The sequence below is a fragment of the Babylonia areolata genome, chromosome 1 (genome assembly GCF_041734735.1).
Source record: "Babylonia areolata isolate BAREFJ2019XMU chromosome 1, ASM4173473v1, whole genome shotgun sequence".
Lineage (NCBI taxonomy): Eukaryota > Metazoa > Mollusca > Gastropoda > Neogastropoda > Buccinidae > Babylonia > Babylonia areolata.
Window position 1 is genome coordinate 31,817,107 of NC_134876.1, and position 25,000 is coordinate 31,842,106.

General features: G+C 44.9%; 1 protein-coding gene across 8 annotated transcripts in view; it reads right to left on the reverse strand.

Moving 5' to 3' along the window:
- LOC143281845 (cilia- and flagella-associated protein 337-like) overlaps nucleotides 1-25,000 on the reverse strand; it is a 172,181-nt gene that overhangs the window by 66,962 nt on the left and 80,219 nt on the right. The window contains exon 1 of one of the 8 annotated variants that reach the window (XM_076587108.1): nucleotides 19,109-19,844. The exons of 5 other annotated variants lie outside the window; for them this stretch is intronic. In XM_076587108.1, the coding sequence (XP_076443223.1) occupies nucleotides 19,109-19,350 (242 nt within the window). In that variant the 5' untranslated portion in view covers nucleotides 19,351-19,844. Of the gene's footprint in view, nucleotides 1-579; nucleotides 1,288-13,205; nucleotides 13,508-19,108; nucleotides 19,845-25,000 lie in introns of those variants that run through there. 2 more of the 8 variants (XM_076587152.1, XM_076587143.1) reach the window with 2 other exon arrangements.

The window sequence follows — 25,000 nt, forward strand, 5'->3', positions numbered from 1 at the left end:
ACCTCCAAAAAAAAAGAAAAAAAAAGGGTGTCGCTGTAGTGTAGCGACGCGCTCTCCCTGGGGAGAGCAGCCCGAATTTCACACCGAGAAATCTGTTGTGACAAAAAGAAATAAAAATACAACAAATACAAATATTGGAAAGAGAGAAAGAGAGAGAGAGAGGGGGGGGGGAGAGAGTTGGTGTGTATGTGTGTGTGCGTGTGTATATTGGAGAGAGAGAGAGAGAGAGAGAGAGAAGAGCGAGAGAGAGAGAGAGATGGTGTGTATGTGTGTGTGCGTGTGTATTGGACAGAGAGAGAGAGAGAGAGAGAGAGAGAGAGAGAGAGAGAGAGAGAGGGAGAGAGAGATCCAGACAGCGTGATGAAGAGAGACAAACACAGAGAAAGAGAGAGGGTGAAAAAAAACAACAACAAATAAACATGCAAACAGAGGACACAGACCCACTGAAGTAAAAAAAAAAAAAAAAAAAAAAAAAAAAAAAGAAACAAGCAGAAAAAGACTATCGTTGATCTCACAAAGAGAAATGAGTCAGAACAATGAACCAGAACACCACCCCGCCAGACCAGCGTCAATCCTTACCTCCCGAGCCCATCTTCATCGTCAGACTCCATGACGGAACGAAGGGCGTTGTGATCACAGTAATCCTTCACAAAACCATCATCATCCGCGCACACCTCAGGTCAGCACCGCTCCACACAACCCTCCTTCCCCCAGTCGGCACAGGCTGGTCAAGCAAGTGCACAAGTACCACTCCACACACACAGAGCTATAATCCTCCACAACTGACTCAACACCAAGAACGCACCAGAGTATTAAGCCACTTGACTATAAAAAAAAAAGAACACGTTGAAACCGACAAGACCCCTCACTCAAACACACTGAAAGACCACCCGTCACTCAAATAACCGCTGTCAGTTTCCTAAGTCCAGTCGCGGCGCGCGAGTGTGTCGTGGGAACGTGCTGATCACAAGCTATCCGACGAGCTAATTATCATTTTTTGTCGTCGTGGATGAGACAGGATCAGAGTACAGCGCTTCGCCGTTCCGTCGACTTAACTGACAGAGAAATTCCAGACCTCCAGACGACGTGACGACTCCTTGTGGTGTCAAGAAAGGTCACAGTTCTGTCTGACCAATGACCGAGCGGAAACCAGTCATGCGTTCATTCTTTTTCTTTCTCCCTTTCTTTCTTTCCTTCCTTCCTTCTTTTGTTGTTGTTGTTGTTGTCGTCGTCGTTGCTGCTGTTGTTGATCAATGAAAAATCAACGTTCTGTTTCCCTTCCTGAGACTTTTAGAATCATTCTGAATAGTGTGTGTGTTGTCTGGGGGGAGAAAGTCATATGAAAGCTTTCTTTTCGCTGCTGTTCTGTGAGGAGAGAAGTCATGCGTGACCCTGCTGCATGCAGCCAGTTAAAGAGTTCCTCAACGGAGGACAATATTCTGTGAAACTAGACCCAGCACATTAAAAAAAAAAAAGAAGAAGAAAAAACCAAAAAACAACAACAAACAAACAAACAAAAAACCCCAAGACAAACGAAAGGCTGTTCTTTGTTGTCGTTCGAGGGTGAGAGTGAGGGGGTGGTAGGAAGGGTGGGGAGAAGGAGGGTGAGAGAGAGGGGGTGGTAGGAAGGGTGGGGAGGAGGAGGGTGAGAGAGAGGGGGTGGTAGGAAGGGTGGGGAGGAGGAGGGTGAGAGTGAGGGGGTGGTAGGAAGGGTGGGGAGAAGGAGGGTGAGAGAGAGGGGGTGGTAGGAAGGGTGGGGAGGAGGAGGGTGAGGGTGAGAGAGAGCGGGTGGTAGGAAGGGTGGGGAGGAGGAGGGTGAGAGAGAGGGGGTGGTAGGAAGGGTGGGGAGGAGGGTGAGAGTGAGGGGGTGGTAGGAAGGGTGGGGAGGAGGAGGGTGAGAGAGAGGGGGTGGTAGGAAGGGTGGGGAGAAGGGTGAGAGTGAGGGGGTGGTGGGGCGATAGAGACGGAGAGAGACACAGTGAGACAGGGACGGAGAGACACAGTGAGACAGGGACGGAGGGACACAGTGAGACAGGGACGGAGTGAGACACAGTGAGACAGGGACGGAGAGACACAGTGAGACAGGGACGGAGAGAGACACAGTGAGACAGGGACGGAGAGAGACACAGTGAGACAGGGACGGAGACACAGTGAGACAGGGACGGAGAGACACAGTGAGACAGGGACGGAGAGAGACACACAGTGAGACAGGGACGGAGAGACACAGTGAGACAGGGACGGAGGGACACAGTGAGACAGAGACGGAGAGAGACACACAGTGAGACAGGGACGGAGAGACACAGTGAGACAGGGACAGAGAGAGACACAGTGAGACAGGGACGGAGAGACACAGTGAGACAGGGACGGAGACACACAGTGAGACAGGGACGGAGAGACACAGTGAGACAGGGACGGAGAGACACACAGTGAGACAGGGACGGAGAGACACAGTGAGACAGGGACGGAGAGAGACACACAGTGAGACAGGGACAGAGAGAGACACACAGTGAGACAGGGACAGAGAGAGACACACAGTGAGACAGGGACGGAGTGACACAGTGAGACAGGGACGGAGGGACGGAGAGACACAGTGAGACAGGGACGGAGACACACAGTGACACAGGGACGGAGAGACACACAGTGAGACAGGGACGGAGAGAGACACACAGTGAGACAGGGACAGAGAGACACAGTGAGACAGGGACAGAGAGACACAGTGAGACAGGGACGGAGAGACACAGTGAGACAGGGACAGAGAGAGACACAGTGAGACAGGGACAGAGAGACACACATTGAGACAAGGACGGAGAGACACAGTGAGACAGGGACGGAGAGACACAGTGAGACAGGGACGGAGACACAGTGAGACAGGGACGGAGAGAGACACAGTGAGACAGGGACGGAGAGAGACACAGTGAGACAGGGACGGAGAGACACAGTGAGACAGGGACAGAGAGAGACACAGTGAGACAGGGACGGAGAGACACAGTGAGACAGGGACGGAGACACAGTGAGACAGGGACGGAGAGACACACAGTGAGACAGGGACAGAGAGAGACACATTGAGACAAGGACGGAGAGACACAGTGAGACAGGGACGGAGAGACACAGTGAGACAGGGACGGAGAGACACACAGTGAGACAGGGACGGAGAGACACAGTGAGACAGGGACGGAGAGACACAGTGAGACAGGGACGGAGAGAGACACAGTGAGACAGGGACGGAGAGACACAGTGAGACAGGGACGGAGAGACACAGTGAGACAGGGACGGAGAGACACAGTGAGACAGGGACAGAGAGACACACAGTGAGACAGGGACAGAGAGACACAGTGAGACAGGGACAGAGAGACACAGTGAGACAGGGACAGAGAGACACAGTGAGACAGGGACGGAGAGAGACAGTGAGACAGGGACAGAGAGACACAGTGAGACAGGGACGGAGAGAGACACAGTGAGACAGGGACGGAGAGAGACACAGTGAGACAGGGACAGAGAGAGACACAGTGAGACAGGGACGGAGAGACACAGTGAGACAGGGACGGAGAGACACAGTGAGACAGGGACAGAGAGAGACACAGTGAGACAGGGACAGAGAGAGACACAGTGAGACAGGGACGGAGAGACACAGTGAGACAGGGACGGAGAGACACAGTGAGACAGGGACGGAGAGACACAGTGAGACAGGGACGGAGAGAGACACAGTGAGACAGGGACGGAGAGAGACACAGTGAGACAGGGACGGAGAGACACAGTGAGACAGGGACGGAGACACAGTGAGACAGGGACGGAGAGACACAGTGAGACAGGGACGGAGAGACACAGTGAGACAGGGACGGAGAGACACAGTGAGACAGGGACGGAGAGACACAGTGAGACAGGGACGGAGGGACGGAGAGACACAGTGAGACAGGGACAGAGAGACACAGTGAGACAGGGACGGAGGGAGACACAGTGAGACAGGGACGGAGAGTAAGAACGAATAAACGAAGATTTCGTTTAAAGAAAGACCAAAGCCCCTTACTGAAGGGGTGCGACATAAGTACAGTGTAATACTGGAGATGTAACTGATACCACAGCAATATTTTAAACACATACGCCAACAGCAAAAAAATATTATGACGTCATAATATTCAGCCTCTTAAAAGATATGTAAATATAAATAACGAGTCCATAAAGAGTGTTCTAGTTTCTACACTACATCAAATGATTTAATCTAAAGCTGCAACGGTTCTTAATGTGAAAAACACTGAGGTTCGATTAGATTCGATCGAAGGATAAATTAACAAAAAATCGTCTTCTCTGTCTGTGCTACATAACCGACGGAGGTCAGAAGAAGCGCTTCAGAGATACTCTGAAAGTCTCTCTGAAAGCGTTTGATATCAACCCTGACTCCTGGGAGGAATCTGCAGTGGACCGTGACAAATGACGCGCTGCTGTGCACAAAGGCGCCAAGTTGTGCGAGGCCAACAGGACTGCTGCAGCTGTTGAGAAGAGGCAGGCCAGAAAGTCACGGGCAAACAAGCTCCCTGACAATGATATGCCTGTCTTTGTCTGCCCCAACTGTCAGCAAACATTTCGTGCGCAGATTGGACTATTCAGCCATCTGCGCATTCACAGATTGATTCATGAGCATCCCCACCACCACCACCACCCTCCCCCCATCCCCCTAGCTGGATGACAACGATGGTCATCATCGATCTCGATGGACACACACCACCACCACATAACCGACACCTTCGTTCACAATCACATTTGGACCCGTATCTCGTTGACATACATCAGAAATGCCGAAGCCGAATTTAGCCAATGCATATATAAAACATCTCTTCATTCTGATTGCAAGAATTGGCTAAGCTAAATACGTGGCCTTAAAAAAGTAGGTATTGAGCAAATCTGTCACTAGTAGGCATGAATGTATATATATATATATATATATATATATATAGAGAGAGAGAGAGAGAGAGAGAGTCAAAAAGAGTGAAAGAGTTAGAGAGAGGAGTGGGGTGGATGGGGAAAATCAGAGACAGGAGAGAGAAACGGTGAGACAGCGACAGAGTTAGAACGAGTGACAGACAAAATTAATAGTGAGAAAGAAAGAAGCTGCATGCACACACACACACACACACAACACACACACACACACACACACACACGCACGCACACACACACACACAGAGGTGTACTACATCAGTACTAGCAGTACTAGGCACGAGAGAAGGCGAGACAAAGAAAGAGAGACAAGACAAGCAGACAAGCAGATAAGGACAGAATAAAGAACAGAGAGAGAGAGAGGGGGAGAGAGAATCAGACAGACAGACAGACAAAGATCAGACGTAACCACTTGCGTAATAAGCCACGAACTGCCTACAGCCCCTTGTATTGCAGCGGACACCAGTCAGAGGGGGTGTGAACTGAAACCTCAGCCACCTCATCCGATGAAGCCATGCAGTGATATTACACCTGTCAATGGCCCGCGCCCAGATCATGTCAGTCACCGCATCGCTCCAACACTCTGCTCCATTACTACCATTGTTGTCACACTGTCTGCCATAGAACGACGTCAACCACGACTTGTCATGAATGCAAAGGTATAATCACTGCTTGGCAGTCTACTATTAGTTGCTCGATGCCAGTCAGCAAATGTGTCTGTAATTATATCCTCCCCATTTATTGAAAACAACAACAACAAAACAAACAACCCTGCAGAATAAAACTACGGGGTTTCATTTCCGCCTGTAACACGGATTTGTACACTGAACGTGATGTGAAAATGCTACTACAAATCGGATTATGGTATTCGACTTTGCGTTCTTTGTGGAACAGGTTTTCCATGTTTCTGATCGAAATCTAGCGTCAAAACTGTTAAAGCAACATTTTTCATGAACATCATCTTTATTCTGTGTGCGTGCGTGTGTGTGTGTGTGTGTGTGTGTGTGTGTGTGTGTGTGTGTGTGTGTGTGTGTGTGTGTGTGTGTGTGTGTGAAAAGACTATGGAAATGTTACGTTTACAACTGTGGCTGAAAATCAGTTTTTGTTCCTGTCGACTGACCGACCATTCGTGTTAGCACACTGCTATAATTGTTCAGAAAAACAACAAAACAGCGCGCTAAACAAAACGAATCGGGGTAAAACAAAAACCAACGAAAAGTCTTTCTGCATCAGGATGATGATGAAGATGGTCCACACACACACACACACACACACACACACACACACACACACACACACTGACAAGAAATCTATCTAACTATGATGAATGGCTATGAAAAGAACGTCAGCGGGAACCCCAAACCATTTTTAGATCAGCAAACGGGGACACTGAATAGAACTCCAAGACTATGAAAAGGAATCATTCTGGCCATCAAAGGCTGTGTTCAGACTAGACAGAGGAGAAAGACTGACGGGTTGAAAATAATCAACCCAGTGACAAGATAAAGAAAATAGCTAGAGATAAACAAAAACAACCGCTAGAAATATTTAAGAACATCGTAACAGCATCGAAATTTGAGAGAAAAAAGAGAGAGAGAGATGGTGACCAAGGCACACACACAAAAAGATAACATCACCCAATCCAAGTAACGGCACCAAAACCTGAGGCTCAAAACGGACTCGGGAAAACAAACAACTGACACACACACACACAGGCTGACAGCCCTCTGAGGTCTTGGGAACAAATACAAACACACACACACGCGCGCGCGGCGCTAATATCACGCTTTTTCCATCCGACGCAGGGAAACAGTCGGACTCCAGCAAGATGTTCAGCAAACGATAAAAACCCGTGCCTGTCACCGGGGGGTGGGGGGGGGGGGTAATCGAGGCGAATGAGTGTGAAACAACTGGAAGACGACGTGCGCACACGCATACACAAGCTCGCACACAAGCAGACACAGACACAGACACACACACACACACACACACACACTCACACACACACACACACACACACAAACATACTTCACACACAACACACACCCGCACGCTCAAATAGACACAGCCACACACACAGTTACACACACACGCGCGCGCGCGCGCACACACACACACACACACTCACACACAGATAGGCACACGGACACACTCAAGCACACACACACACACACACACACAAACACCCCCACCCCTCAAACCAGACACACACACACACACACACAGCCGCTGACTGCCTGCCCACCGTGGCATGCCAGACCGTGTGGCCGCAAGCCAGTGTCATTATGATCATTATCATCATTACACGGCCCAGGACCTGTCTGCCCTGAGCAGAAAGCGGCACGTGAAACACGATCAAAGGCAACATCTTGGAAGGCCGCTTTCCTGTCCGTGTAAAGACACTGCCCTAATGAAATGCTGCAGCGACGGGCGCAATAGCCGAGTGGTTAAAGCGTTGGACTTTCAATCTGAAGGTCCTGGGTTCGAATCACGGTGACGGCGCCTGGTGGGTTAAGGGTGGAGATTTTTACGATCTCCCAGGTCAACATATGTGCAGACCTGCTAGTGCCTGAACCCCCTTCGTGTGTATATGCAGGCAGAAGATCAAATACACACGTTAAAGATCCTGTAATCCATGTCAGCGTTCGGTGGGTTATGGAAACAAGAACATACCCAGCATGCACCCCCCCGAAAGCGGAGTATGGCTGCCTACATGGCGGGGTAAAAACGGTCATACACGTAAAATCCCACATCGTGTGCATACGAGTGAACATGGAAATTGCAGCCCACGAACGCAGAAGAAGAATAAGAAGAGGAATGCTGCAGCAGTCTGGTTGCGGTGTGCGCCCGAAGACGAGTGACTAGACGCCACTTTCGTAGCCGTGTTATGAACCGAGTGGTTTATCATAAAAAAGGACGGTACAAAAGAACTAACTGAATGATGATTTACTGAAGTAAAGGATAGAAAAGAATCCCCGCTTAGGCCAGGAGACATATAGAGGCCAGTCATAAAAAGGGTGTTTCTATTGTTTTATTTACAATCGTTATGAGAAAATAAGAATAAAGAAGACGAGAAGAAGAGGAAAACAGAGATGAGAAGAACAGGAAAGCAGTACAGCGATACGTAACGAGATGTCGGCCGTTGTGCGGTGACACATAACACACACTGCTTGCGACACAGCGAGAGAGAGAGAGAGAGAGAGCAGGCTCTGGCTGAAAGCAGGCTCAGCCAGGTGGAAACACTGGTTCTGCAGTGTGTTCCAAAAGGGGCAGTTCACAATAGGAATGCTTTCTTTCTTAAAAAAAAAGAAAGAAAGAAAAGAAAAAGAACAAACAAACAAACAAACAAACAAAAAATCTGTATTGTTAGTTTCATCGTGACCGAGTTAAATGAGTATACCATTTCGGGTCATTTATGGCTTTAGTGTTTTAATGTTACCTTTTATCGAGTACTTGTGATTTTGGACTGATGACGCCCATACGCTTAGTATGCCATTAGAAACTGGAAATGCAACGAACTATAGAGAAACACACACACACACACACACACACACACACACACACACACACACACACACACACACACATACATATATATATATATATATATATATATGTGTGTGTGTGTGTGTGTGTGATATGCTTCACCAGTTCTAGTCAATGTATCGGACTATCTATCTACTGTCCGTAAATCTTTTTTTCCCTGCCTTCAGTTTTTCTTCTTCTTTTTTTTTTTCTATTTTCTTCCTTTCACTTTTCTATTCTCTTTTTTTTTCTTCCCTTCTCTTTAAAGAAGGAAAAAGTTAATTTACTCAGACGTGCCAGTGGCACGTGCGACAAGTGTCTGGCAAGTGTTAACAGATGGTGTCAGCAGGGGGCAGACACAGACAGACACTGTCTCACCACACACACACACACACACACACACAGAGTGCATGCCATGCAGCACGCGCCACTTGAGCCCACTCTTGCACTCTTGTCGCTGTTAGTGACAGCCTAACCCTGCAGAACAAAACAAAAAAAAAAAAAAAAAAAAAAAAAAACTGACGGGGGGGGAATCAGCAAAGCTCTCTATGTCATTGTCCTGTCGTGGAGGGCATTGCATTGTACTGGCTGTGTGCTTTCTACTGGAAGAGCGATTAGTTCTCAAGTCCCAGACAGTGAAAACACACACACACACACACACACGCACACACACACACACAATTCTCTCTCTCTCTCTCTCTATCTCTCTCTCTCTCTATATATATATATATATATGTGTGTGTGTGTGTGTGTGTGTGTGTGTGTGTGTGTGTGTGTGTGTGTGTGTGTGTACATATATAAACAGAGAGCACTTCGAGCTCTGAATGAGTGTTTACTACTACTACAACAACTACTACTACTATACACACAGAAACAGACAAACACACACACAAGCACACGCACACACACACACACACACATGTGCACGCGCACACTCACACACACATATACAGATAGCTTTACTTGATAGCGCTAATTTAGTGTAAATCATCGTCATTATCATTATCATTATTACTATTATCATTGTTGTTGCTGTACACAAAAGAACATACAGAGAATGGAGAAGGATAATATTAAGTTCAGGAGAAGAAATAGAGGAGAGCAAGAAAGACCTAAAGGGGAAAGAAGAAGAAGGAAGATGAAGTGGTGGAGGAGAAGGAGGAGGAGGACGATGATGAAAAGAAGAGGAAAGAGTTGAAGGAGGAAAGTGAGAAGAAAAGAAGAAGAAGAAGAAGGAAAAGAAGGAGACTAAGAAGAAGAAGTGGAAGAAGAAGGAAAAGAAGAAGAAGAAGAAGAAGGAGGAGGAGGAGGAGACTAAGAAGAAGTAGAAGAAGGAAAAGAAGGAGACTAAGAGGAAGAAGAAGGAAAATAAGGAGACTAAGAAGAAGAAGAAGTGGAAGAAGAAGGAAAAGAAGAAGGAGAAGAAAAGAAGAAGAAGAAGGAAAAGAAGGAGACTAAGAAGAAGAAGTGGAAGAAGAAGAAGGAAAAGAAGAAGAAGAAGAAGGAGGAGGAGGAGACTAAGAAGAAGTAGAAGAAGGAAAAGGAGACTAAGAGGAAGAAGAAGGAAAATAAGGAGACTAAGAAGAAGAAGAAGTGGAAGAAGAAGAAGGAAAAGAAGAAGAAGGAAAAGAAAAAGAAGAAGGAAATGAAGGAGACTAATAAGAAGAAGTGGAAGAAGAAGGAAAAGAAGAAGAAGAAGAAGGAAAAGAAGGAGAAGAAGGAAAAGAAGGAGACTAAGAAGAAGAAGTGGAAGAAGAAGGAAAAGAAGAAGAAGGAGAAGAAAAAGAAGGAGGAGACTAAGAAGAAGAAGTGGAAGAAGAAGGAAAAGAAGGGGACTAAGAAGAAGAAGAAGAAGGAAAAGAAGGAGATTAAGAAGAAGGAAAAGAAGGAGACTAAGAAGAAGAAGAAGGAAAAGAAGGAGACCACGAAGAAGAAGTGGAAGAAAAAGAAGAAGAAGAAGAAAAAGAAGGAGGAGACTAAGAAGAAGAAGTGGAAGAAGAAGGAAAAGAAGGAGACTAAGAAGAAGAAGGAGGAGAAGAAGAAGGAAAAGGAGGAGACTAAGAAGAAGAAGAAGTGGAAGAAAAAGAAAAAGAAGAAGAAGAAGAAGGAAAAGGAGACTAATAAGAAGAAGTGGAAGAAGAAGAAGAATGAAAGGAAGAAGAAGGCAAAGAAGGGAACTAAGAAGAAGAAGAAGGGAAAGAAGAAGAAGGAAAAGAAGAAGAAGGAAAAGAAGGAAAAGGAGACTAAGAAGAAGAAGTGGAAGAAGAAGGAAAAGAAGGGAACTAAGAAGAAGAAGAAGGAAAAGAAGGAGACTAAGAAGAAGAAGTGGAAGAAGAAGAAGGAAAAGAAGAAGGAGAAGAAGAGAAGAAGGAGACTAAGAAGAAGTGGAAGAAGAAGGAAAAGAAGAAGAAGAAGGAGAAGAAAAAGAAGGAGGAGACTAAGAAAAGAAAAAGAAGTGGAAGAAGAAGGAAAAGGAGGAGACTAAGAAGAAGAAGAAGTGGAAGAAAAAGAAAAAGAAGAAGAAGAAGAAGAGGCACGCGTCATACAAACGGAGCCTATAAAGCTTTTACCTACAGACCCAAGAAAGCTGATCCTAAAGACCAACACAGGGACACAACAAGCACGGCAGTGTGACAACACTTCAACCGGTGACAAGGCTGTACAAGTCGTTCTTTGGGAGTTGGCCAGTCCCTTGCAGTTGTCCTGAGGTATGGGGTGAGAAAGAAAGGGGGAGGGAGGATGGAGAGGAGGAGAGGGGGGCGGGGGGGGGGAGGGGGCTGCGGGGGGGGGGGGGGGGGGAGGGAGGGATAAAGGAGAAAGAGAGAGAGGGAGAGAGACAGACAGACAGAGACAGTATTAGAGAAACACACACACACACACACACACACACACACACATGTGCGCGCGCCAAACAAACAAACAAACAAGCATACATACATATATACATACACAGAGAAAAGGTGACCGGCAGACAGACAGACAAACAGACAGACAGACAGAGACAGTATTGAAGAAACACACACACACACACACACACACACACACACACACACACACACACACACACGCACACGCACACACGCGCGCGCGCACAAACGAACAAACAAACACAAAGAAGGGTGACCGGCAGACAGACAGGCAGCTGAGAGAGAGAGAGAGAGAGAGAGAGAGAGAGAGAGAGAGAGAGAGAGAGAGAGAGGATGAAACATTTTTGCGTAAAATGCTACGACTGGCACTGGAATACATCTACATAAACCAGTACAGAAACAGAAGCACTGGAATGGAAACGAAATAGAATCCTTTCCAGAATAATCAATAAATATCAAAAGAAGAAAAGATGAGCATTAAATACCATTAACATGTTAAGAATCGACGCGCATTCTTTAACTTGTAGACCAGTGTAAATGTTCTAACTACAAAGCTGTCAGCGCATAGCCCAACATTCTTCTTGGCTTTTAAAATGTCAGCTGTCTGTTTGAGCAGCTCATGCCTGTGTTTGGTTCATGTACGTCATATAATGCTCTTCAGCTCATGCCTGTGTTTGGTTCATGTACGTCATATAATGCTCTTCAGCTCATGCCTGTGTTTGGTTCATGTACGTCATATAATGCTCTTCAGCTCATGCCTGTGTTTGGTTCATGTACGTCATATAATGCTCTTCAGCTCATGCCTGTGTTTGGTTCATGTACGTCATATAATGCTCTTCAGCTCATGCCTGTGTTTGGTTCATGTACGTCATATAATGCTCTTCAGCTCATGCCTGTGTTTGGTTCATGTACGTCATATAATGCTCTTCAGCTCATGCCTGTGTTTGGTTCATGTACGTCATATAGTGCTCTTCAGCTCATGCCTGTGTTTGGTTCATGTACGTCATACAATGCTCTTCAGCTCATGCCTGTGTTTGGTTCATGTACGTCATATAATGCTCTTCAGCTCATGCCTGTGGTTCAAGTACGTCATATAATGCTCTTCAGCTCATGCCTGTGTTTGGTTCATGTACGTCATATAATGCTCTTCAGCTCATGCCTGTGTTTGGTTCATGTACGTCATATAATGCTCTTCAGCTCATGCCTGTGTTTGGTTCATGTACGTCATATAATGCTCTTCAGCTCATGCCTGTGTTTGGTTCATGTACGTCATATAACGCTCTTCAGCTCATGCCTGTGTTTGGTTCATGTACGTCATATAATGCTCTTCAGCTCATGCCTGTGTTTGGTTCATGTACGTCATATAACGCTCTTCAGCTCATGCCTGTGTTTGGTTCATGTACGTCATATAATGCTCTTCAGCTCATGCCTGTGTTTGGTTCATGTACGTCATATAATGCTCTTCAGCTCATGCCTGTGTTTGGTTCATGTACGTCATATAATGCTCTTGATAAGGATTTTAACGGAAAAACACTGTGTCTTTGGGGAAACCGGCACTCAACCGTATTTTCAACGAGCAGAGCCTCGAACTTTTGTTGTTGTTGTCGTTGTTTTTTGGCATTTTTGTTTTTGCACTGCCTTCTTCAAACTGTTGAATTTCAGAACAAATGCAAACTACTGATTGCAAAAAAAAAAAAAAAAAAAAAAAAAAAAAAAAAAAAAAGAAGCGGCGCAAAACATCTGCAATATATCAAAACATTCAATTTAAACACGGCATTCGTCATCTTACAGACAACTCTCGAAACCCAACCGGTTGTTTTACGAAGCGTAAACTATTTACAAATCTGAAGAAACTACAGAAAGTTTTAAGCAGCGACCCACAGTCCAGAAGACTGCTGGAGAAGGGAAAGAACGTTTGACTCTCTCGGCAAAGGTAAGGCTGGAAAGCCTTACGATCATCTGAAGTAATTTGCTGTCAGTTCAACACCCACTGAAAAATGTCCACTGCCCATGGGATCAGTCCACGACATCACAAACTTCCAGCACACACTCACACACAAACATGATCGCAGTCCAAAACACACACATAATCCACGGTATCTCAAACTTCCTACACTGATATAACCAAACACACACATAAAGGCAGTCCTGCCGATCACATGATTTTTGTTGTAGTCGTCACTCTCACACTTAAGACTCACGCCTCTGAGCCCAACCCAACAAACTTGCTACCCGTGGAAGAAGATAACCCTTCCCAAAGCCACCTAGAAGGGGTAAGTCGGGTGGGGGGGTGGGGGGGGGGGGGGATATGATAAGGATGACAAAGGAAATCGAATTTCCCAATCACCAATCACAGCGACTGAACCCTTCTGTGCCTTCCATGGAGCATGTGAAGGGGCAGGGGAGTGAAGGGGGGGGGGAGGGGAGATAATTCCCGAGTCAACTGTTGACCAAGGGCTGATCGGAGGTCAGAGGGACCAAAAAGAAAAGGAAACACAAAGGTGTGGGAGACCAGGCCACCATAACTTAGGCTGGAACCAGAAAAAAATATTGACCAGTTTTTTTTTTTTGCAAGGCCACGTTTCTTCTTTCTCGCCGCGTTTGGGCAGGCGGTCTGGATTAACAGTCACACCACCAACACGTGTTGTTTTATAGGACCGCTCAACCATCATCAAATTACATGAGAAAAAATTCTTATGTATACATCATCTTCACTGGTTGAAATGCATCACTTAAACTGAAACTTTACAGCAAGTACAAACATATTATCCTTCAACGCTACTAATAGATTAAGAGACGATTTCATATGAACAATGCACATAGTAAACTGCATAAGACACATAGACTTACTTTTCACACTTCTTTCACACTTCTAGGCAGAATAGGAAAACAAAAGAACGGACGCACAAATGAACGAATAATATAAAAAGACTAGACAAGGGAAAGAAAGAAAAGTTGAAAATATATTTTGAATAATTGCTGTCACACCTAGCCTGCAGAGCCCTAAAGGAATGGAAAAAACATTGGAAAGAAAAAAATACTTTAAAGAATGTAAAATCAATTCAATACCGCGCACACACGCACACGCACACACACACACACACACACACACACACACACACACACTTCCACAGAGAGAGAGAGAGAGCAGACAGCAAACAAATACAGAACAGCCACGTCCTTTGTATGTGTGTGTGTGTGTGTGTGTGTGTGTGTGTGGCTGTTCCTATTCAGCTGATATCAGCTTGCTTTTCGCTCTCACTGTGTGTGGGGGGTGGGGAAGGGGTGGGGAGGAGGGGGTGTGTGTGTGTATGGGGGGCGGAGGGGGGGTGGCTGTGGTGTCTTTCTCTGTCACTGAAAGAGTTGCCCAGAGCAAGTTTTTCTTTTCTCCACAGTACGGCCCTCCAGATCCTATCATGTTCTCTTTCATTGCACTGCTCCATTATGGATGAAACGTGGCGCCAACAGGCACAGAAGCAAAACAATATGATCAATGAAGAATTGTCCACATACACGCGCTTAGTCTTTCAATATTCTTTCAACTTTTATTTTCTGTGCTTTCTTCGCCTCTCTCTCTCTCTCTGTGTGTGTGTGTGTGTGTGTGTGTGTGTGTGTGTGTGTGTGTGTGTGTGTGTGTGCGTGCTCGCGTGCATATCCATTTTACGTGTGTGTTGACATGCACGTATCCACGTGTTTGTGCCAATGTTGCTCCTCTTTCCACAGAGCATGTCTAACAGCCTGGCTGTTCACTGGTATGTCCGTAGCTACCAGATTGCTCAGTGTTTACGCAGCTATCATTCCACCACTATATGTTAAACTGGCAGTGATATTAACAGTCATCTATAACCAATGTTAAACAGCTGTTGATGATGTTTACGTTGCTACCTTTCCTGAGTCTACGTTATATAGCCCGACTCCTCAATGATGTTTATGAAGCTACCGTTGTTACTGACTGCATCAATTATCCAGGCTGATCAATAATGTTTACATGGCAGCCATTTCTACAGTCTGTGTTTAATAGCCTGACTGCTCAAAGGTGTTTGCAAAGCCCGCACTTCTACAGTCTGTGTTTAATAGCCTGACTGCTCAAAGGTGTTTGCAAAGCCCGCACTTCCACAGTCTGTGCTGAATAGACGGACTGCTCAATGATGTTTACATGACAACCAGTTCTACTGTCTACGTTGAATAGACTGACTGCCCAATTACGTTTACATGACATTCATTTCAACAGTCTAAAGAACAACAACAACAACAACAACGTTGACCAGACTGGTTGCTCAGTTATGTTTGCGAAATCCACATCTCTGCGGTTTATGTTAAACAGCGCGACTGCTGAATAATGCTTACATGACAACCATTTCTAAAGTCTACGTTAAACAACCTGACTTCTCAACGATGTGTAACGGCTACCATGTCTGCGGTCTATGTTAAATCATTTTCACAAAGTGAGTTTTATCCTTCACTCAAAGGTGTTCACTCAATGGTGCTATCATTTCTACAGTCAACCATTTCTGCAACGGACCTTGAATAGCGTCTTCTCTATTATGCTGACTTAAAACTGAATATGCATTGTTCAAAGATGTTTATGTAGGAACCAATTCTATGCTAAAGGACCCGGTTCCACGATGATTTTTTTTTTTTTTTTACGTTGCATCCACTTTTACAGCCTATGTGAAATGCCCTTCACTCAATAATGTTTACATAGCCACCATTACTACAGTCTATCTCTGTAGACCTGGCTGCTCAGTGAAGCATGAGAGAAAAGAAAAGTCTGCCGATATCTATGCGTACTGTGTGTTCACTGCTGAACAATGCACCTATTGATATGAACCATTCCGTGGCACTAAGAAAGCTGAAAAGACCAATGGAAGTGTGTGTGTGTGTGTGTGTGTGTGTGTGTGTGTGTGTGTGTGTGTGTGTGTGTGTGCGCGCGTGTACATGTATGTATTTATGTATGTTTGTATATATACACGTATGCATGTATGTGTGCGTGTGTGTCTGCCTCTTTCTGTCTGTCTGTGTCTGTGTGCCTGTCTGTATATCCGCCTGTCTTTGTCTCTCTTCCTCCGAAGCCCCCTTTCCCCACCAACACACACACACAGTGTGCTGGGCCAAGGGGGGAGGGTAGGTAGCAACGGGGCCCCGCAGAACACGCATCGTCCATTACCGGAGGGAAGGAAAGAGCTGCTAACTGGAAACCAGCTCTGTCTGTGTGGACCACGATCAATCCTAGGGCTGATTGAGTGATTGATGAACATGAAAGAGGCACGGTCTGTGATCGTCTGATCCACCGTGGCTTCCCTTTTGCCTCGGGTGATAGACCAACGGACTGCCGTTTGTCTGTCGGTTTGTCCGTCTAGTTTTGCTCCATCATGCCTTGTTTATATGCGCTCTCTTTTGCTGTGTACGAAAGTTTTACTTGGAATTTTTTTTTTCAAGCTGAGTGAGGATGATTGTATTTGCGTCTTAATTCATAATCATCGTTTTTGTTTTTTTTCTTTTTTGGGTATTTCTGTTGCTTCTGTGCGTGTTTGTATGCACTTCTGGAGACGTTTTCCCTTGCAACACCTGTGGGAAGTGCTGCGTATCCAGAATCAGCCTCTTCACCCATATGAGGACACGCACCGACAGATAAGCCTGCCTGCCCACTCATCCTCTGTCTGTGGACCACTTTCACTCTTTCATATTCTACATCTTTCAAATGACTACCAATGAAACAACCAACCAGTACTCCAGCCCAGAATCCAAACCATCGACCGATAGATTGACAACTGTAAATGGTCCATATCACATCATCAGTATCATCACCATCATCACCACCACCCTCGTTCAAATGATCATCAACTTCTCTTAATAAGACACTGAATGAAACCCTCAGATACCAACGACTAAAGGATCCGAAAGAAAAGAAGAAGAAGAAGATAGAGGCTTACGGTGATGACTGTATCAATGATGACCATGATTATGAAAAACAAACAAACCCAACAACATCAACAATAGGGATCACAGAAAATTCGCATGACATATGACCACCTATGCTCCTGTCAACTTCTCCAACTCCACCATTCCTTCCTTTCCTTTCTGAAATCTCTCCCCTCCCCACCTGATTTCTACAAAACACCCCCTCCTCCCCCTTCTGTCATACCACACAAACATACAACGCAGAAGGTAGGTCAGCCACTATGGCTATAGGAAAGAGAAAAAAAAGAAAAAAAAAGGAGGACACAAATTACGAGCACACAGGGAAAAAAAATGACGTCAGTTCCACCACCATGATTATCCAAACATGTCTGTCCAAGCGCGGAGCTACCAGGGGCAACTGAAAACAATTTTCTCTCTTTTAGTTTTAGGGGTCAGACGGCTTAAGGGGGTCATGTTTGTATGTACATACATACCAAAGCCAGTGGGGGGGAGTGGGGCCGACTAATTTTAAGCCCTTCCTTTCTGTCAAGAACGTCCCTTGGTGAGGTTCACCACTCCCACGTATGAAATAAACCTCACACTGAACAAGAGTGATTGTAAACGTTCGATGAAGGCTGCACAACGAAGTTCGAAGCGAGAGCTGTTAAAAATGACAGCACTACCCTTTCGCGCGCGCGCGCAGGCACGCACACACACACACACACACACATGCACATGCACACATACACATGCCCTATGCGCGCGCGCACACACACACACACACACACACACATATACACACACGCACGTACGTACGCACAAAAAAGGACATGAACAAAAGCCCATGAGTACTGGTGAGCGAATGAATGAATGAGTAAATGAGTGAGTGAATGAGTGTGTGTGCGTGCATGCGCGTGCGCGCGCGCATGCTAAGTGATTGTGAACTGCTTGCGCGCGCGCACATGTGTGAGAGGGCAGGGGGGGCGCTACTTTAACACGAACAAAAATGAGTTAAAAAAACAAACGCAAATCCCCTGATACAACCTGTGTGTGTGTGTGTGTGTGTGTGTGTGTGTGTGTGTGTTTTATCTTCAGTTTAACGTCTATTCACTCTAAGCGTTTTTAGACGGGTGTGTGTGTGTGTGTGTGTGTGTGTGTGTGTGTGTGTGTTTTATCTTCAGTTTAACGTCTATTCACTATAAGCGTTTTTAGACGTGTGTGTGTGTGTGTGTGTGTGTGTGTGTGTGTGTGTGCGCGCGCGCGCGCATGTGTGCTCTATATGGGCGTGTGAACGACATTTTGCTTAATTACCATCATCATTACCAGTTTTATTATTGTTATCACTATAGCTGAAAAAAACAAAACAAGGAAAACCTTGAAACATAATAAAGACTGATTTAAAAGACAGTCCCGAGAGTATTCATTGTCGGTGATCAACTGTGGCGGTTTCTCATCCGTTCTTCGTTTAATTCTCTTTTTTTTTTATTTTTTTTTTTTTCTCATTCCTACCTTCTGTGCTTGTCGTTGTTTCTTTTCTTCTGTTTCGGATCAAACATCCATTGATGTGAATTAAAAGATCGATTAAAACAAATTGAAATGCTTGTTCGGAGCATCCACCTCTCTGAGATGTCATGGCCTTTATCAAATCTCTCTCTCCCCCCCCCCTCTCTCCCTCTCTCTCCTGCCAGAGAATGAAGAATTTTCGTTGTCATTGTTATTGTCAAGCTCTCTCTCTCTCTCTCTCTCTCTCTCTCTCTCTCTCTCTCTCTCATATACATACATACATACGTTCATACATACATACATATACATGTATTTCTTTCTTTCTGTCCGTCTTTTTGTCTTAAAGAAGTTTGACCATACAAAACCAGCTACTGTCTTACCTGACAGAGGAATCCTCTGGGGCAGGGGACGTCAACAGTTTGGGGAAAGTTTTATTCGAAAAGTCATAGTATTTCTTGAGGAGGTCAAGGACGTTGAGGACCTCAACGCTGACGCCTTCCTCATCAGGACAGGAAGGCGGCCACGGTGTGCCGTCCTCAGTGACGATAACGGAAGTGACGTCAGAGTCCTCCCGCCACCACGTGGGGGTCTCGCTCTTCTCCCTCGCTTGCTCTGACCACATGGCTGACCGACACACACACAGACTGCACTGCTTCAGTCCTGGTTCCTCCTTTTCACCCCTTTTGGGAAGAATTTTTTTCTTCTCTCCTCCCTTCTTTTCTCTGTTCACTTTTGTCCCCTTTGTTCATCTGATTCTCCCCTTTCTATATTTCCCTTTGTCTCCTTTCTTTCTTTGTTTCTTTTTATGTTTTGTCCTTCATTCCTCCCTTCTTTCTTTCTGTTCCTTCCTGTGGATTTCTCTCTTTATCTTGATGTACACCTTTAGTTATCAAAATTCATCAACCCTGCTCGCCACAACTTAAAATATTTCAGACCCCAAACCCGACTGGCTCTGACAAAGAGAGAAAAATGTTTGTTTTGCTTTGCTTTTTGCTCCGAGAATGTCTAACAACCTTTCTGAATTTGAAATAGGGAAAGACATTTGACGTTGGCACAAATTGTCACCCGTCTCTACTTTTCTTGATCTGTACAGCAAACTCACAATTCTTCATCAAGGAAGTGAAATAATAGTTGATCTGTACAGCAAACTCACAATTCTTCATCAAGGAAGTGAAATAATAGTTGATCTGTACAGCAAACTCACAATTCTTCATCAAGGAACTGAAATAATAGTTGATCTGTACAGCAAACTCACAATTCTTCATCAAGGAAGTGAAATAATAGTTGATCTGTACAGCAAACTCACAATTCTTCATCAAGGAAGTGAAATAATAGTTGATCTGTACAGCAAACTCACAATTCTTCATCAAGGAAGTGAAATAATAGTTGATCTGTACAGCAAACTCACAATTCTTCATCAAGGAAGTGAAATAATAGTTACACTGTGCAGGCTAGTATTTGATTGGAAACCGTTGACGCTTTCCTTCGAAATTTCTGTAACGGTTGAAAACGAGAATTTCATCACACGATGAAAGAAAAGTGTCTGGTGCTTTGCTCAGGATCATCTGTGGGCACAAGAAACGAGCTTCAAATACCACCAGTTCATGTGGGTTTTTTTGTTTTGTTTTTGTTTTTTTTGGTTGTTGTTTTTTACAGACCGCAGACGCCAGGTAATGCTTCTTGAAACAGGCCATCCATCACAACGAGGGAAAGGTAAATAATCAACAGGTCATTAACTATCTAAATACTGAAAAGAAAATTTGTTTTGAATGTATGCATCATCATTACTGCTGTTGTGGTTCGTTGTTGTTTGCGTTCGTTTTTATCATAGCGAAAGATGACGTCGCTTACGTGTGAGTATCTCTCAATCCTATAAAGAAAACAACATTATATGAAGCTAACGACGGCTGATATGAACCCACATAACAGCATCACCGATAATTCACCGATTAAAACATCCACTTTTTTTCTCGTCCTTGATACAAATCAGTGGGTAACGTCCGCGAAAAACACAACTTCCATGCAGACACTTCAGCTGACACTTCTGCACTTCCCAGTGTGGGGGATCACCACTGAACGTGGAGCGCGAAAGATGTATGAAATATGATTATATTCATGCATATATATGCATAACTGCCATTTGCCAGGTCGTGATTTTAGACAATTCCGTCCGGTTTGACAGTTCTCTTCCAAAAGGACAGTGGAACCTGTCTATAACGCAGCGGACTTCATGAGCCTGAGAACCGGGATGTATCTACAAGAAGTGCTGCATATCCTTGCATATATTTAAAATTAATCTTGTAAATACCCCCAGCCTAACATGTAGATGTTGAAAATAGGGTATGAATCAGAATCAGAATCCATGTCTGAGTAGAAAATGAATCCAGATCAGTTTAAAAGGAATATAATTTGTTTTGTGCGATAAAATACAACAAACAAACGATTTCTAAAATTGTTACTGGAGATTTGTTTATATAAAAAGAAACTTTTTCTTTCTGACAGATACATTGCTTGGGTAATTTCAAAACATCCTAAATGGGTATTTTCAGAATATGTTATGCATCTAATATCAATAATCAACGGCTAAGATTATGATCTAAGAAATATATGTGTTCGTCTGACAAGCATTATTGTTTATGAATAACTACACAGGCATGACGGACAAAAAACATGAACGGTGATGCTTCACGCCATTCAGACGACAAACGCTCTCGTCAAAAAGGGAACTTTAGCGTGAGGTAGCCCTGTCCATTATTTTGATCCCTGGCAAAACGATATATTGACAAAGAGACTTTTCCTGTGGGACCTCTGGATGAAAGCAGACCAGGGAAGAGAAGAGAGGCCACTTCACAGCGGTCACTACACGGTCAGACCACGACCCGTCAGCATTCTTTCCGTGTCCAGTTCTGGCTTAGCCCGTACTGACCGTCTGCATTCACATGGACATGTTTCCTCCGGCTTCAGTGTGTCCACATGGGCGCGTTAACAACTCACTTCGATAATGGTGTGACAATAAGTCCTCAAAGCTTTTTTCTTCCCCCCTCCCTCTCCCTCCCCAGAAAACCCGTCAGTTTCCAGGGAGTAATGACAATGCAGCGACCACCACCGGTCTTGTTTGGGGGTACGCTTTGTAGCTGAAACTCGGTTCAAGAAGAGCACGTGACTGTTCTTGGAACCACATTCACATCGCTGTCCCGAACATCAGCACAGTGACTGTTGTGTCCTGTTGGGTATCCACACCCCAAAATAATTTAACAAAATCAAGTCCGTGCACAGACCAGATTTCACAGCCTGTATCGTAACAAAAGCTGGGATGCGAACGTTCAGACACAGCCTTTGGAAACCACACCCCACGAGAAACACATCCTGTGTGAACAGATCAGTGCTACACTGCCTCCTGATTACCGTCAAACTGTACTGTGAAACTGGAATGAAGACTGTACGACTTTGGCGGCACTTCTATACGTCTGTGTGTGAACGTTTCGGCGTCAGTCCAGAAAGACAAGATTATCAGCGAGGAGGCAGACCCAGCGTGAAGCCGACGACCCTAGGACTGTGGCAGTCTCCAGACCTTGACAACGGCACGGCTGAGAAAGGAACACCATGGCATCGGGTATCACAAACACAAACACGATGTTCATTAGCATTTCTTAATCACAGACACCATGTTCATTACCAGTTTGTAATCACTCAGCTCCGGGGCGTCATTCTCTACTGTCTCACACAGCAACCTGTCCTCACAAAAAGCGTCACGAGCTACGCAGCAATCACTTACTTTCTACAAAGAAAACCGCTGATGAATGCTGGCAAAACCCTGGCGGTTTGGGGACTCAATAATTGGTTTTCCTGAATGACATGTTCGACAAACTGAAGTTTAATGGGGGAAAAAAGAGATGACGGTACACATAGAGATAATGTTGGCAAAGAAGGCGTGCAATTTTTCACCTGAATATATGGGCGTGTCATGGATAAAGGAACTGTCATATGGAAAGCTCTTCTCAGGCTTGTTCGTCGTTCCTTTATTCATCTGTCTCCACTGGCTCATAACGATCTTTTCCTTACTTGAAAATCACAGCGTGAAGTTACACGCCCGTGACTTAATGTTCTCACTTTAGAAAAGATTTCTAGAAGGGTGACTTTTACTTTTTTATTTTATTTTAAGAACCCCGCCCCTAACAAAGGATGTTTATTTAAAAGCAAACACTCGTCCTTGTACGCTCACATGTTATGCTATGGGTCGATCTGTGCAAACACTTCCCGAAAAACCAGCCTGTGAAAATGCTTCTCTTTGCTGACAAGGACAAAATGCCCTGGCAACCAAACTAAGAAAATTATACTCGGAAACAGAAGAAAACGGGAAAAAAAAGAAAAGAAAAGAAAAAAAAGAAGGAAAGAGAGAAAGCAACATAAACTATAAATATCGGAGCAGATAACTGGACCAGAGCGTAAAAAACAACAATAATAAGGAAGGGAATAACTCTGACGAATGATTTGATCAAATCCGTGTATTCACAACGGCCTATCCGTAAACATTAACAACTGTTAGAATAAGTGTATCCCGGTATAAAACGCTTTTTTTTATTTACAAAATTTCCTTTCCTAAATATTGTCTGGCGATCAATGCCTGCGATCTTGGCTTCTTGAAAACCGAACACATCCAACACGTACCACATTGAGAACAGACATCTAACATGGAAGGGGTAGAAACGGTAATATGTACAATGTAAGGTTTACGTGCAGAACGAAAGAGAGTAGGAGTTAAACCAACGAACGTTGAAGAACAATAAGAGAAAAGGACAACAACAACAACAACAAAACACCTGTCAAAGCACACACAAAAAACTGAATAATGATATCAATAGCAACGTTTTCATGTGGATGCCCAGTCAAAATCAACTTGATCATTCTAACACAGCACCTGTCAGTGGATAAAAAGAACGTTAGAGCTAGTCAGTTTCACGACCAACTGGCATTCGCCATTTAGGTCATGTTGTTCAGTGTTCGGGGTCTGTTGGTGTTCAGTCGTTGGTGTGGGCCCAGGATCAAACACATCGATATGAATGCACGTCAGCGACACGTTGTGGTTCTGATCCACTCTGATTCGCTACGCGCGCGCGCGTGGGTATACACACAAACATACACACGAACACACACACGCACGCACGCATGCACGCACGCACACGCACACACACACACCACACACACACACATGCATAAACACATACAACCACACACTGAGACACACACACACACACACACACACACACACACAAGCGCGCGCGCGCACACACACACACACACACACACATACGCACACAAACACACACACGAGCGCACGCTCAAGTCAACGCATTACGATAACACAAGCTGTTCAGTGTCCATTAATTCTCCCAGCCATAAAAAACTGATGACAGAATGAATCCCTCAAAGCCCAACAGCAAAGCCAAACAGTCATGGAAATAATATTACCTTTTTTCCAAATACAACTCAACAAATCCAGTCGAACGCTCCTTGCAGATAAAAACGTATAATTCATTGGATATAACTGGATATTTTAGGACACTATCCAATTCTATCTCTCTCTCTCTCTCTGGGGCTGAGAGAGAGGCAAGACAAGGCGAGACAAGGAGAGAGACAGAGAGAGAGAGAGAGAGAGAGAGAGAGAGAACTCAGAACTGTTTTAATGAATATCGGCTTTGGGCCACAATACAAGAGAGAGAGAGAGAGAGAGAGAGACAGACAGACAGACAGACAGAGACAGACACACAGAGAGAGACAGAGACACAGAGAGAGAACGAGTGCGAGAGAGCGAGAGAGAGAAATAGAAAATGTGTAAGTGCACATACTCATGAACCTCTCGAACACTTTTCAAATGAACATAACGCATTCATATCTTTCTAATCTTCCACATGAAACCACGGTACAGCCTGCAAGCCTGCCTGAGCGTATCCACTGATCATACGAACAACAGTCTGAAAAGAAAATATTCAAACACAAAGTACGTGAAGAACGATATAAATGATATAATAAATGCCAGAGGAACACTATTTTTTTTTCTTTAAATCTCAAGCATAGCCCAACAGTTTCAGTGATACGAAAACTATGCGACAGGTATGAGCAGGAACTGAGGGGGGTGGGAGGGGTAGGAGGTGAGGGGTAGGGGTGAGGGGTAGGGTGAGGGGTGGGGGTGAGGAGGGGGGGGAGGGTAGGCGTGAGGGAAGAAAAGACAGGAATAGGACTGGAGGGTGGGGAAAAGGGGACAGGGGGGGTGG